Genomic DNA, 12,806 nt, shown 5'->3' with positions numbered 1-12,806 from the left:
TGGGCGAGGACAGGATGGGGGAGCACCAGCACAGCCTCAGCTTCCTTGCAGCTGAGTAACCCCAGGAGGCTTCCCAGGGCTGGAAACTGGCATCAACCACCCCCCTGGTGCAGTGCCCTCCTGCTGCCTCCCCTGGCACACACAAGCTGACAAAAGATGCAGGCTCATAAAGAGATGTATTTTGCCTTCCCCATTATGGCTCTCCTAAAGAGAGCCCTGCCTAAAGCCAGAGCTTGGACCCAGGGGCATGTCTGCACCAGGCACAGAGGAATCAGAACTGCAGCACCCTCCTGGGAAGCAATCCCTTCTCCATGGGGACACAGGGGACGCACAGGAGTGTGCAAGCTGTGGGATGCCAGCACCCAGCCTGCCACCCTGGCTCTGAGCTGCTCCTTGCCCTGTGGAAGCCCCCAACAGGCACTGACCCTTCTATCCCCTGGGGATTTACTCGGCTGCAAGGAAGCTCAGGAGGAGAAAACAAGACCCATCCTACCACGTCCAGCAGCTGAGCCTGCCGAGGGGGCCACAGGTGACTCCTTCCAAGTGGCTCAATGATCTTCACAGCCCCTTTGGAGTGGGGTCACCCCTTCCAAGCCGGTGGGGTGAGGGCAGCTCTACCCCGTGGTGCTCCAGAGCCATCCATGCTGGGAGAGCAGGGCAGGGTGCCAGGAAAGCATGGAGCAGCCGAGTCTGATGGGTGGCTGTACACTTTGGGTGAGTTCTGCAGTACCTGTATGTTTTACATTTACATAAGAGCACTGTGACATTGGAAATATTTTCCTTTTATTACAATATATCAAAAATATGCAGCTTTAGTAAACAAGGTCATATTACACTTTCTAATGCACTGTACAATGCTACATTACACTTATATTCGGTATGGAGAGGGAGCCCAGGCTCCCACTGGCAGGTTTGTGGGGTGGAAGGGCATCCACTGCCATCCTGGAGCTTGCCCAGATCCGTGCTGAAGGCAGAGCTGCCGCCCTCTGCCCTGGGCTCGCCTGGTGCCCGTGGTGGCAGCTCTGCCCCAGGCCTTCTCCTCCGGTCCCAGAGTCCTTCACAGTCCTGTCCTCACCGCCCTGGAGCCTAATCAATCTTCTCCACCTTCCCAATGATCTTCTCTTCAAAGATGGGCAGGATGGTGTCATCCTCCCGCACCTCCTCGAAGACCACACCACAGTCGAACTCGTCGCTCACTTTCTTAAAGTAATACCTGAAAAAAACAGAAATGGGGAAGGGGGAGAGGGAAAAAAATGCAGATGAATGGTCATAGGGCACCATGATCCCCAAACCTGGGTGCAGCCCTTCCATGGCTCTGAGCTCGTGGAGCACAGGAAGATACTGCCCCAGACATGGAGGGCACTGAGGCCACACTCCTGCCCTGCCCTCAACAGTGACCACAGAAAGTGGTCAGGATCCATGTTAGCACGGTCAGGAGCTCCAGCCCTGAATCCAAGTCCATTCACAGCTCTCCCAAAAGCAGTGGACGAGGCATCTGTGTTGGTGGAGCATTTCTAGGCAGGCTTTCCCATGGCAGCTTCTATTGGAAGCAGGAACTTGGAGAGCTTCACACCCCACATCTGATGGCTTTAGGACCCTGGCAGGATCCAACCTCCCTGTCCTCACCAAAGGGAACTTTGAGAGGAGCAAAACCACCTCTGAATTTAGAGGGTCCCCAGAGCATCACTGAGCATTGACTGCACCTGCCCAGGAACCCGCAGGGCAGCTCAGCAGCTCCTGCTGTAGGTGCAAACCATGATGCAGGACATTTCTGCTACAAAACCCAACCTCCCTCTCCCCTGCTCACCAGCCACATCCCCAGCACAGCACGCCCTGAGGAAGCCCTCCTGATCCACCCTCCCCTCTGTGGGGACAACTCCGCTGTGTCCTGGCTGTGGCATCTGCCAGGGGTCACCAACAGCTGCTGGCAGGCTGGGAGCAGCCCTTACCTGTAGTTCCCTTTCTTGGTCAGCAGCTCCTTGAACTGTCCCAGGGTGACCACGCGGCCCTTGACCAGCGTGCGGTAGGGGATGGGCTCCCCACAGAAGTAATAGGCCACCACGATGTTCTCGCAGGGCTGCGCCGCGCCGCTGCCCGGCCTCTTCTGGGGCTTCAACCTGCTGGGAACACACACAGGGACCTGCTCAGGGCCAGCCAGGGGCTCACAGCCACCCTGCTGGGCACCTGGCACGGCTCGGGGCTGCTGGGTGAAGGAGCAGGTCAGGAATGCAGGGCAGTCCCTGAGCAGTGCCTGCTCCCACCGGCAGCTCTTTGGGCATGCAGATACACACCCAGACTGGTCAAGGAGCACTTGGAAAGGCTGAACGAGGCCAGGACACAGCTACAAGGAGGGTGCAGGCTCTAACTCAGCCCCCTTCTGCTGTCTCCAGGCTTTGAGAGGGTACAGCCCTCCTCACAGCATGGTTTGGGGAGTCACTGGCACAGCAGCCCAGGCCAAGGCAGCAGAGCCAGGTCACCATCATCTCCATCACCATCTCACCATGCTCCTGGTGCCCACCAGCACACAGGACATGAGCATGCAGACAGTGCCCAGACTGCTTGGAATTATTGTCACCATGACCACAACAGCCCAGCAGGGCTTTCCAGTGGCCCACATCTGCAGGCAGGATGTTCCTGCACCACACAGCTGCCCACAGCACCTCTCCCAGAGTACCTGGAGGTCGGAGGGGATGGAGCTCCCAGCATGGCATGTCCTGGAGACTCTGCTGCCTGCCCTGTCCATGCAGGGTGCCGAGGCAGCTGCCATCCCCAAAACCTCAGTGACTTTGCACCTCCTTTGTTTTCCCAGCTCTCAAAATGCTGGTCTGGTCTTTGCTTCCAGCCCACACACCAGGTTCAGCTTTGTGGTGCCATCACTAGACTGAAACTGTCAGCCCAGCCCTCACCCCATTTTCAGAGACAGACAAAAGCAACAATAATTCAGCTCAGGGTACTTTGCCCTTCTCAGAGCCTTTCATCTGGGGTGCTGAAAACGCTGCACAAACATTGGAGCAGCCTACACAAATTGGTACCTTGGCATGCGTGGTCTGAGCCAGAGGCAGCCTTCCCTTTCAAAGTCACATAAAACACATTTGGCAGCTTTAAAAAAAAATATTTTAAAAGCACACTGGATAAAAAAAGATGATTTTGTATATACATGACTGGAAAGTTGCTGTAAAAACCATAGAATCTGCCAAGCACATGAGGTAATCGCAGTTTTGGAAATGACTCTGACCTTAACCTTTAAACAGTGGCTGGCGGGCAGAGCACCTTTTCATGGTGTGCCCACATAAACACTGGCACTGCAAACCAGCACCAGACACAGCCTTTCCTCCTCTTCCTACAGGCATGAGAGGTCTAAAGTTCAGCTGAACAATCTTCCGGGTGCCTGCTCTGCCTGGGAGAGCTGTGGGGAAGATGCAGCACCCTGAGAGGGAAGGGTCTGCTCCTGGTGCCAGCAGAGCTCCCCGAGCCTCTCCCATCCCTGTATCAAAATACAGGATGCCCTTTAGCTAGAAAAACATTAAGGAATTGAGTCATCCTTGGAAAAAAAAAATATAAGCCATTTAAAGGGAAAATGGGTCATAAATTCAGGCAAATTCAGTGAATCCTGTGAGCCAGAAGTTAATTGAAGGGGTTTGGAAAACCTCAAAGTCCGTAAGCTTCTCTTAATCCTGGTAGAGACAAGCCATGACTTAGAGAGGGCTGCTGTGTGCCTGGGGACATGGGGACAAGGTGATGAGCCTGGAGCAGGAGCAGAGCTGCTTCCTCAGGGCTGCTGCTCTCCTTGGCCTGGGGAGATGGAGAGGACAGAACATCCCTGAGCTCTCCCAGAAGCAAGAGGGGACTGTGCCAGTGGCTGGAATTGTCCTTCCTCCTGCTGGGCACTTCACACCTGGGAGGCCATTCCTGAACGTACTCAGCCTGACTCCAGTGAGATGTGCCTTGAAAATGATGCTGAAGCAATGCCCAAACATGATCCTGACAGACAAAGAAGGGACACTGACCAGCCGTCCTTTTTCCCCTTTTTGAAAATGGGACACACTCAGTGGAAACTTGTCCAGACTGCCATGACTTCTCAAATATGATGGACAGTGGCTCAGACACTTCATCCACCAGTGCCCTCAGGCCCTGTGGGTGGATTTCATCAGGTCCCACGGACTTGTGCACCTTCAGGTTCTTTAGATGGTCTCAAACCTCATCCTCTCCTACTGTGGGTGGCACTTTTCTCTCCCAGTCCCTGCCTTTGTCTGTGCCTCAGGTGCTGTGGTTGGAGCACTCAAAGCCATTGAGTAGCTCAGCCTTTTGCAGGCCCCAGGTAAGCAGCTCTCCCATTTCCTCCCAGACAGGGCCCACATTTCCCCAGTGTTCCTTTTATCACTGATGTACCAAAAGATGATTTTCCTGTTGCTTTAATTCCATCAGCAGAACTCACACACACCCCAAACTGCAGCCATGGAGCTGCGGCAGGCTGAAGCAGAGCTGATGAATATGGAATCACTGACACAGTGATTACATTGTACATCCACTGACAATGTAATTTTCCAAGAGCTCCCCTAAGGAGAATGAAACAACACAACTGTCTCCACTTTCGTCATTGCCAAGAGATCTCCTGAGACTTTGGCTTGCACATAAAGGCCATCAGAGCGACTCTGAGCCCTGCCTCATTAAATCTGCCACCTGCACCCATCTCCTGGGTGTCAGTGTGACCCAGAAACACTGCCAGGTACCACACCCTGCCCCTTCTGAGATCACCTCCCACTGCTGTGTTTGTCACAAGCACAAAATACCATCCAGCAGGGAAACAGCAGCACTCATCCCCCTCACTGCATCTGCATCCCAGTCCTGACCCAAGCTGTGCATCCCACCAGGGCTGGGACAGGGAACCCTGTCTGGTCTGGTTTGCAGCACCAATCCAAGCTTGCTGTGATGCAAAGGTGTTCAGCTGGCTCCAACTCAACCCTGGGGCTGGAGAGCTCTGGAAAGCCCAAAATGCACCCAGCAGATGTTACCAACCACCAGTTCTGCTCCTCTTCCAATCCTGGGCCAACACAATTAATTCCAATTCATGCTAAGTGTTCTCCCTCCTTGCAAAAAAATCCTTTCTGTGAGGAGCTGGTATTAATTACTACAATCCAGCTGTGAAATGAGAGTCTGAGCTACAGGAAATGGCTCAAAACCTGTCTGCCCATGGAAAGGAAAACCTGCTGGTCACTGGGACACCAATGCTGGGCCCTGGTGTGCTGCTGGATCTGCAGGTCATTAGCACTGGATGGTCAATCCTGAATGGCTTGCCAGCAGCAGCCAGGTTGCTATCTCAGAGATCAGGGTGAAATAGGGAGAGAAATGCTTTTTCTGGAAGGGTATTTCCAATCCCAGCACAGTCACTGCAGGTGCCTCAGTGATTTTCAGTGGGGCAGGGCTGCTGGCAGGGGCAGTTTGGGGGGCAAGGCCACTGCTGGGAGGGCTGTGCCACAGGGGAGTTGCTGCAGAGCTGGAGAACCGTGCTGGCAAGGCCAGTCTGGCACAGCGTGCTCTCCACCCACAGCCAGCTCAGCTGGAGCCTCAAGGACACCTCTGGGCTCACCTCCACCTCTCTGTGCTTCCCCAAGGCTATTGACAAACCTGGGACACTGGCTCCAATTTCCCAGAGCTCTCCAAAGCTCCTGACTGGAATAAATGGTGTTTTCATGGGAGCTTCAACTTTGTTCTCACTGAGCTGTGGGATCTATTTCAAGGTGGGCTCCTGGGCTAACCAGAGCAGGAGCTTTCTAAAAAGCTCAGGTGTGCTGCAGCTGCAGCAGCCAATCCTACCAAAATCCAACTCAGAGATTTCAACATCCAGAAATCTTTGGCTCCCTGGGGACCACTGTATCCATTTTTGCCTGCTACTGGACACAGACACATTTACTTTTCATAAGCAGCTTCCCACTGGTGAATGTCACTCTGGTTTTCCAGGCCTGGGGCAGGGCTGGGGGATCAGTGCATCACTGGGAGAAGAGCCAGACCTCATGGAGAGGCAGTGGAAGTAGAGCAGCCCAGCACTGGGACTGCTCAGCCCATCCTGCTGCAGGCATGCCTGGCATTTACCACACACCATGGGCTCCCTCTGTAAGCCACTCCTATAACACAGGCCAAATTAGTGTCAAAATATTAATTGCATAGCTCAGGCTGCTCTTTTCAAAGTGTGGACAGGCATTTCTGGGGAAGGTGCATGAATTTAGTACAACTATAAATGACTCTACTAATAAACCCCATCCAATTACACACGCCAAAGGTAGATCACATAAACTTGGCTTAACCTGGCTTGGGAAAGCCCTCTAATTACCTGGCCTTCAATCAATGCTCTGACATGAATACACAGAAATCTGCTACGTGGTCACTGCAAGCAAAAATAACTGCAGCCTGTCAATTAAGAGCTTCTTTTTAAAATTACATTTGTGTTTCTACCGGTCAGACCACAAAGTGTCAAGTTTTCAGAGGACAGCTGGAGAGCTGTGAAAGGTTTTTAATGGACAAAGTGCTTTTAGCTGTTAACAGTAATTATCTAGCACTTCCAAAACGCTTTTCACCAGAGAGCTCCATGTGCCTTGCAAATGATGTCTCCTGAAAGATAACACAGAGCAGGGAAATGAGCTCTGCAATAGCCATTAAGCTGAGTCACAGGAAGATGCAGTGACTTGGATATGGTCATGCAGAGTCAGAGCACAGAGCTCTCATCCAGAGGCCACCAGCAGTCTTTGCTGGAAGTTTGTGTGAGATGGAGATAAAGAACACAGACAGATTTGTCTTCTGCACTTAATTCTGCTGCATCCTGATGAATTCTGCTCCTGCAGCAAGCTCTGAAGTCATTGTGTGACTGTGAATGAGTGGAGAGCCAGCGAGCACCAGGGCAGAGAGCTGTCCCAGCCATGCCCCTTCTAGATGTGCTCCCCCTGCCAGCCCCTTCCCATCCAGCCACAGATCACAAGCCCATGGCCTCAAGGTGGGCTTTGCCATTGGCACCACGTCAGAAGGACAGAGGAAGGCTTCTCTGACCTCTCTGCATGCTGGAGACCAGAGCAGAGGCCATGGCCATCCCTCAGAGCAGTCTCTCCCAGCCCTCCCACCCAGAATCACACTGTATCACCCTACCTTTGCTTAAGGGGGAGCTTTCCAGCCCTTTTCTCCTCCTCTTCCAACCTCCTGCGAGCTTCCTCCAGCTGGGTGAGAGGGTTGGGGGCCGGGTTGGGTGGCATGGTGGGGTCCTGGATGAAGGGGTGGGAGGGCTGGACGACGTTGCGGAGCTGGGCGCTGACCCAGGGGTGCACGGTCACCGGCCGCTCGATGGACAGGGGCCGCACCAGCTCGTGGGCCAGCTGCTTCTTAGCACCTGAAGAGCTGCACACAAACACCAAGGGTTCACATGGAGCACTCACATGCTCTGCACAGACACACAGACACTCCCAGATGGATCTGCTGCTGGATACAGGCACCACTGGGAAGCTCTCCACAGCACTGCGTTCAAGGGTGCGACACCAAAAATCTAAAGGAGATTTTGAGCAAGTCCTGAGACCAACCCTGAAACAAACCCCACAGATAAATGTGAGGGCTCCCATCAATCCCATACATAAAATGAACTCAGGAAAAGGCAGCTCCATCTTTTGTGGCATTCTCCCACAGGATGCCCTCCCCTGCCTACCATGTGCCATGTTATCCACCTCGGAACCACAGCTGCAATTTCCAAGATTCCCCTTGGGCTGCAACCTCCTGCCTTGGCCATGAGTTATCCTTCAGAAACAACAGCCCTCATAGCCCCCAAGTAATTCTCAGCCTCCCAAGGGTCTAAACCCTTGTGTGGTGGATTCTTGCCTTCCCAAGATGTCTGGGAGGAAGGCAGCCTGCTGACACATCTCCCTTGTGCAGGGGGTGCAATGCAAGAGTGTTGTTATCTCTTGTTCTGCCGGCCCTTACCCATGGTTTGTTTTCTTATGCCTGCTGATCTCCTTCTCTCCTTCTATGATCCACTGAAGGATCTTCTGATTTTTCTCCACGTCTTCAGGAGATCCTGGCATCTCATAGTTGGCACCATCACTTTTCCCTGAATCGGTCTTCTTAACATTCCTTTTTGAGAGCAGACTTGCTTTCCCACTGCAAGAACAAAGCTTGGGACATTAGTGCTTTGCTTATGCCAACCACCAGAGGGGCAGAGGATGGACACACTTATCTCCAGACATGGACACATCTATCTCCAGACATGTTCCACAGCTCTACCAAAGCTCAAACCACCCATACCACAGTTCAGGCTAAGAGTAAGACTGCCTGGACCTGGGTACAGCAACTTCTCTGCCCAACAACCTGTGGGGAGAGGAAGGCTCTCCTTTGGTCTCCTGCCATGAGAAGGGCCGTGTTAAATCCCCAGCTCTTTGCTCAGAGCAGAGGTTATCCATTGTCTGTCTCTCTATGCCTGACCACTGCTTGAAACCTGGGTCCTTCCTATCACTCCCAAGTTCACTGGTACCCCAAAACTTGACTTGCCATGCCCAGAGTTTGCTTCTCATCCTCAACTGAACGAGGCTTCACCTCATGGTGGAAGATCACAAGCCCAGCCACCTCAACCACCACAGGCAGAGGGAAGCCAGGAAAGCCAACACTCTGGCTACCCCTGTGGCTGCAGCAAAGGCTCCTGCAGGAACACCATGGCACACACAGCCACGTGCCCATGCTCAGGAGGCCATGCAGGATTCCTCTGTGCTGGCTGTCATTCCATGAGATTCCCACTGTCCTAATCATCCTCTTGCTTTAATGCTCAGGACCTCACTCCTGCATGGTCACTAAAAACACAGGAAAAACAACCTGAGCACCACAGAGGAGCAGCAGTCCCCCGGATAACTTTGCTGATTTTTTTTGGAAAAGCCTGGGGAGGAATTACAGATCTACAAAGGCAGGGCAAGCTGACAATGTCTCTGCTTCTCCCAACATGAGGACTATTGGGTATCAAATGCAACTCCACAGCATCAGGTTCAGTGCAAATAAAATAATGCTGTTTTCTGCAGCTTGTCATTGACCCACAGACACAGTCATGGGGGGCTGGGGGAACAGAACACCAGCTGGGTTCAACAAAGAGAGAGAGAAGCCACCACAAGAGACTGCTGGCTGCCAAACAAGACCATTTGGATGCAAATCCTTGTCTTGTGAAGCTTCTAATTCAGGGACTGCCAGGAACTGGGAGTTTGTGCCAGAGGAAGGACAGCTCTGAGTGTGTCCTTTAAAAATCTCATTAAATATATGCTGTAGCTGCTGCTAGAAGGAAATCTTGTGTCTAGATGGGGCTTTGGGTTGGCCCAGCATGGCCAGGCTCATCTCTGGTGAAGCAACAACCCTTCCCCCATACAGACATGGTGGATTTTAAGTGCTTCTCCTTCCTAAGAGCAGTTTGCTTTGGCTGCTCTGCACTCTGCCTCCCTCCTGCCACCCCAGAAAGCTGATCCTGACTGCTGCAGACCCAGAAAACCTGCTTCACTAACTGTCCCACCCCTGGTACACTGCAAAGAAACATCCCAAAGCCTCAGCCCTGCAGAGCCAGACACCCTCAGGGTGAGCACAGCTTTCCCTGTGGCTGCTCCATCCCCATCCCTCACCGTGGGCAGCCCTGAGCTGCGCTCCCACCTTTGCAGTCACCCTGCAAACCCTGCCAGAGAAAAGGAGCTCCCCCCTCTGCCTGCAGCATGGAGGGGATGGAGGAATTCAAATGGCCAAGGCAATGCAGCCAAATGGCTTTTCTGGGCAGAGGGTGCCCTACCCTGGAGAACATCCCCTTGGGACTGGCTGCAAGGGCAGCACTGCAGTGCCCACTGCTTTGGCAGGAAGAGAAAGGAGCCCTTCTGAATGGGTTCAGCCTTGCAACAAATAAGGTAGGGATTTTTGTCCTCTCATAAACACCTTAAGAGAGCTGTTTCTATTACCCAGACCTCAAGGCACAGCCCCAACACCCAGCTCCTGGTGCATGGAGAAGCAGACCAGCACCTGCAATTTCTAAGCATCTCCACTCCTTTAAGGAGCAGAAAATCTATTTTAGAACCAAGGCAAATAAAAATCCTGGTTAGAGAGTGTCTTTCAGTACCAGACCAGAGATAAAAAGGACTCTATAAAGGTTATCAGGGCATATCCATTTCTGAAGGGGAAGAGCCCTCAAATGACATCCCAGCATAAGCTCCCACAGGAAGAGGCTGAGCTGCTGTTTCCCTGCCATGCTACAGCCTGTTCATGGAAGAGCTTCCTACTAGAAGCTAGAAGTCATGGCTTTGGGAATCCCACTGGGTGTTCCTTGACTCACCTGTAGCCTAAAGAGTCCATGGGGACAGGGGCCATGCCCAAGTTTTCACTGTAGTTTCGTGACTTTGTTGCATAGTTATGAGAATCTACATTCCAAGCAAAGCTGTTCTGCACTCGCTGCGTGGCCTCAGCCTCAATCTGCTCTTTTGGTTTCATCATGCTGTGGTGGTGGATGTGGTGGTAGACATGTTTATGGTGGTATAAGTTAGCTGCATCCAGTTTCATTCCTGATTTTGTAGCGTGCTTGCCATGCCCTGGAGGAATTGTTCCCAGAGTCCCTGGCAGCTTTCCTAAGTGGCCACTTTCTGGGGACCGTGGCTTAGGAGAGTGACGGCCAGGTCCTGGAGATTGGCAGCCTGGGGTTTTCATCACACGCTGCACGTGCTCATCCAGGATGCTCTCGGGGTTCTCCTCATGGGCATCTCTCATCTGCATCCCAGCACAGCCCATCTCAGCATAACGAGGAGCAAAGTGATGGAAGGCTTGGGCAGAAGGCATCTTGTGGCTCATGACTGAGGGACCAGAAGAGATATCTGCATCCTCACCCTCTTCTTCCTGCAAGAAACACAGGGACACTCAGAGAATGACAGCAGAGTGGTGGAAGGGGTCCCTAGTCCCACCTTTTCTTCCCACTGCTGCTAAGCTTAGGCCAGGCCTGGTATAGTCCAGTCAGATCTAGAAAACCTTTAAGATGATGGAGATCCACCATCCCTCTGGATGTCCCAGACTGACAGGATGCTCAGGCCAAACCTGTGCAGTCTGGGTGCCACTGAGCAGAGCAGCTCAGGTCTCTGTATCTGCTGCTGGAGCCCCCATTAGCAATGTTCTCCACACATCACCCAAGGAGCTGTGCCAGGCAGCCCACACATCACAACCATCCTTACAAACACAGCTGACAAAGATAACAACTCAACTGGAGCAGGCACAGCCTTACTCCAAGTCCCCTGAAGGTGGTTCTGCAACCACCAGCAGCAGAAACAAAACTTACCACAGAGTACCTTCAGCTTCCTACGTGCCTTTGGTGAGGCACTGCTTCAAAGCCCATCAGATAAAGCCCACAGCTACAGGATATGCAGCAAATCAGTTCTGAGTCAGGTGAGACCAGGGGGGTTTTCTCACCCAAATGACTGTTTCACAAGGCAAAGCCAAGACAAGGCTTGTAACAGGAGGGAGCAAGTGAAGGTCGACAGCTGCATGAATGGTTTTGGAAATCAAACATTGATTTCTCCCGGGCATGCTAAGGCTGGAGGGAAACACTTGGTGCAGATAAAGAAATAGGCTGGAACTAACTGCTTGTTCCTGCAGCTCACACCGGTCTGGGACATGCTGCTAGTGACTCTTAAGTCCTTGCCAGGAAGAATTAAATTCTTCCATGCTGACAGCCACAGTTTTGATGCTGACGGACTACTTTACGCTCCAACACAAACTCAGGTATTTATGAAGTTTCTCTATTGGAAGTCAGGATTCCTATTTGTTTTAATTACATAAGCAGGATTCCAGTGAGTCCTTTAATCCTGCTCTTTTCCTCCTTTGGCCCAGTAAAGAAATCAGTTGCAGCCCAGGGTATCTCTGCCCTGCCAGATAAATGCATCTACAGGAAAACACTGACTCCCATCAGCTCTGCCTGTCAGATGCCACCACCCAGCACTTGCTAACCAGCTTCCAAGTCTCAGCTGCCAACCACACAGCAAGAGAGCAAATAACAGGCTTCCTCCCAGTGTCACACCTGGGGGCTCAGGTCTGAAGCAGGGACAATGCCAGGCTTTGTAAGCCTGGGGATGTGACACGATGCTGGTGTCTGGAGGGGACACAGCACTTACAGATCACTCTGAGGAGCTTCAGAGGCACCTTTCATCTACAGCCACAGGCCACAGCTCGCCAGCCACCAGCCCTGGGCACTGAGCTCAGGGACAAGGCATGGTGAGGGATGTGCTGATTACATCCCTGCCAGTGAGGAGAGCATTTATCGGCAGTTTGTGATACCCAGGGACACCCTCTGCACTTGGGAGGCTTTAGGAGCTGATACCTCCCAGGTTGAAACACCAACTGATGTGCAGGGCAGGAGCTGACCCTGGCACAGATCCCTGAGGAATGGCAGCATGTCCTTTCAGCTCAGCCCAGAGCTCTGGCAGTGCTGTCACACCTGAGCAGGGTGGCATGGTGCACCCAAATGGGTGCCTGGGATTTGGGAAATCCTCTGGCTGCCCAGAACTCCATTTTGCAGATAATGTGGACTTTTGCTTCAAGACTGAAATCAGGGTGAGCTAAAGGGAGAAAAGGCTCTCTCAGTTCATGTTAGCTCAGCTCATCTGTGTCACTGAGCAGATCTGGAACCCAAGCAGGACCATAAGCAGGAGCAGTTGCTCTTGGGGTGGATCTATGGGGACCTGCCTTACCACCCCCCCACCCCCAGCACTGGCTTCAACCTTCCATGAAGCAGGAACACCCCAACAGTGACACAACAGCAGTCAATGAAGGAATTTGGGTCCTTA

The 12,806-nt window shown here is 52.7% G+C and overlaps 1 protein-coding gene across 3 annotated transcripts in view; it reads right to left on the bottom strand.

The window, feature by feature from the left end:
* Window positions 1-761: 761 nt before the first annotated feature.
* Window positions 762-12,806, bottom strand: part of AXIN1 (axin 1) — a 77,890-nt gene continuing 65,845 nt past the window's right edge. For 2 of the 3 annotated variants that reach the window (XM_063171191.1, XM_063171190.1), the window contains exons 6-10: window positions 10,316-10,869; window positions 7,954-8,130; window positions 7,135-7,380; window positions 1,950-2,120; window positions 762-1,213 (exon numbers count right to left, since the gene is read on the bottom strand). In XM_063171191.1, coding sequence (XP_063027261.1) covers window positions 1,087-1,213; window positions 1,950-2,120; window positions 7,135-7,380; window positions 7,954-8,130; window positions 10,316-10,869 — 1,275 coding nt within the window. In that variant the 3' untranslated portion in view covers window positions 762-1,086. The remainder of the gene's footprint in view (window positions 1,214-1,949; window positions 2,121-7,134; window positions 7,381-7,953; window positions 8,131-10,315; window positions 10,870-12,806) is intronic. The other variant, XM_063171192.1, reaches the window with a different exon arrangement.

The sequence above is a fragment of the Melospiza melodia genome, chromosome 18 (genome assembly GCF_035770615.1).
Source record: "Melospiza melodia melodia isolate bMelMel2 chromosome 18, bMelMel2.pri, whole genome shotgun sequence".
NCBI lineage: Eukaryota > Metazoa > Chordata > Aves > Passeriformes > Passerellidae > Melospiza > Melospiza melodia.
Note: the sequence above shows the minus strand (reverse complement) of the source record. Positions and strands in the feature narration are given on the sequence as shown.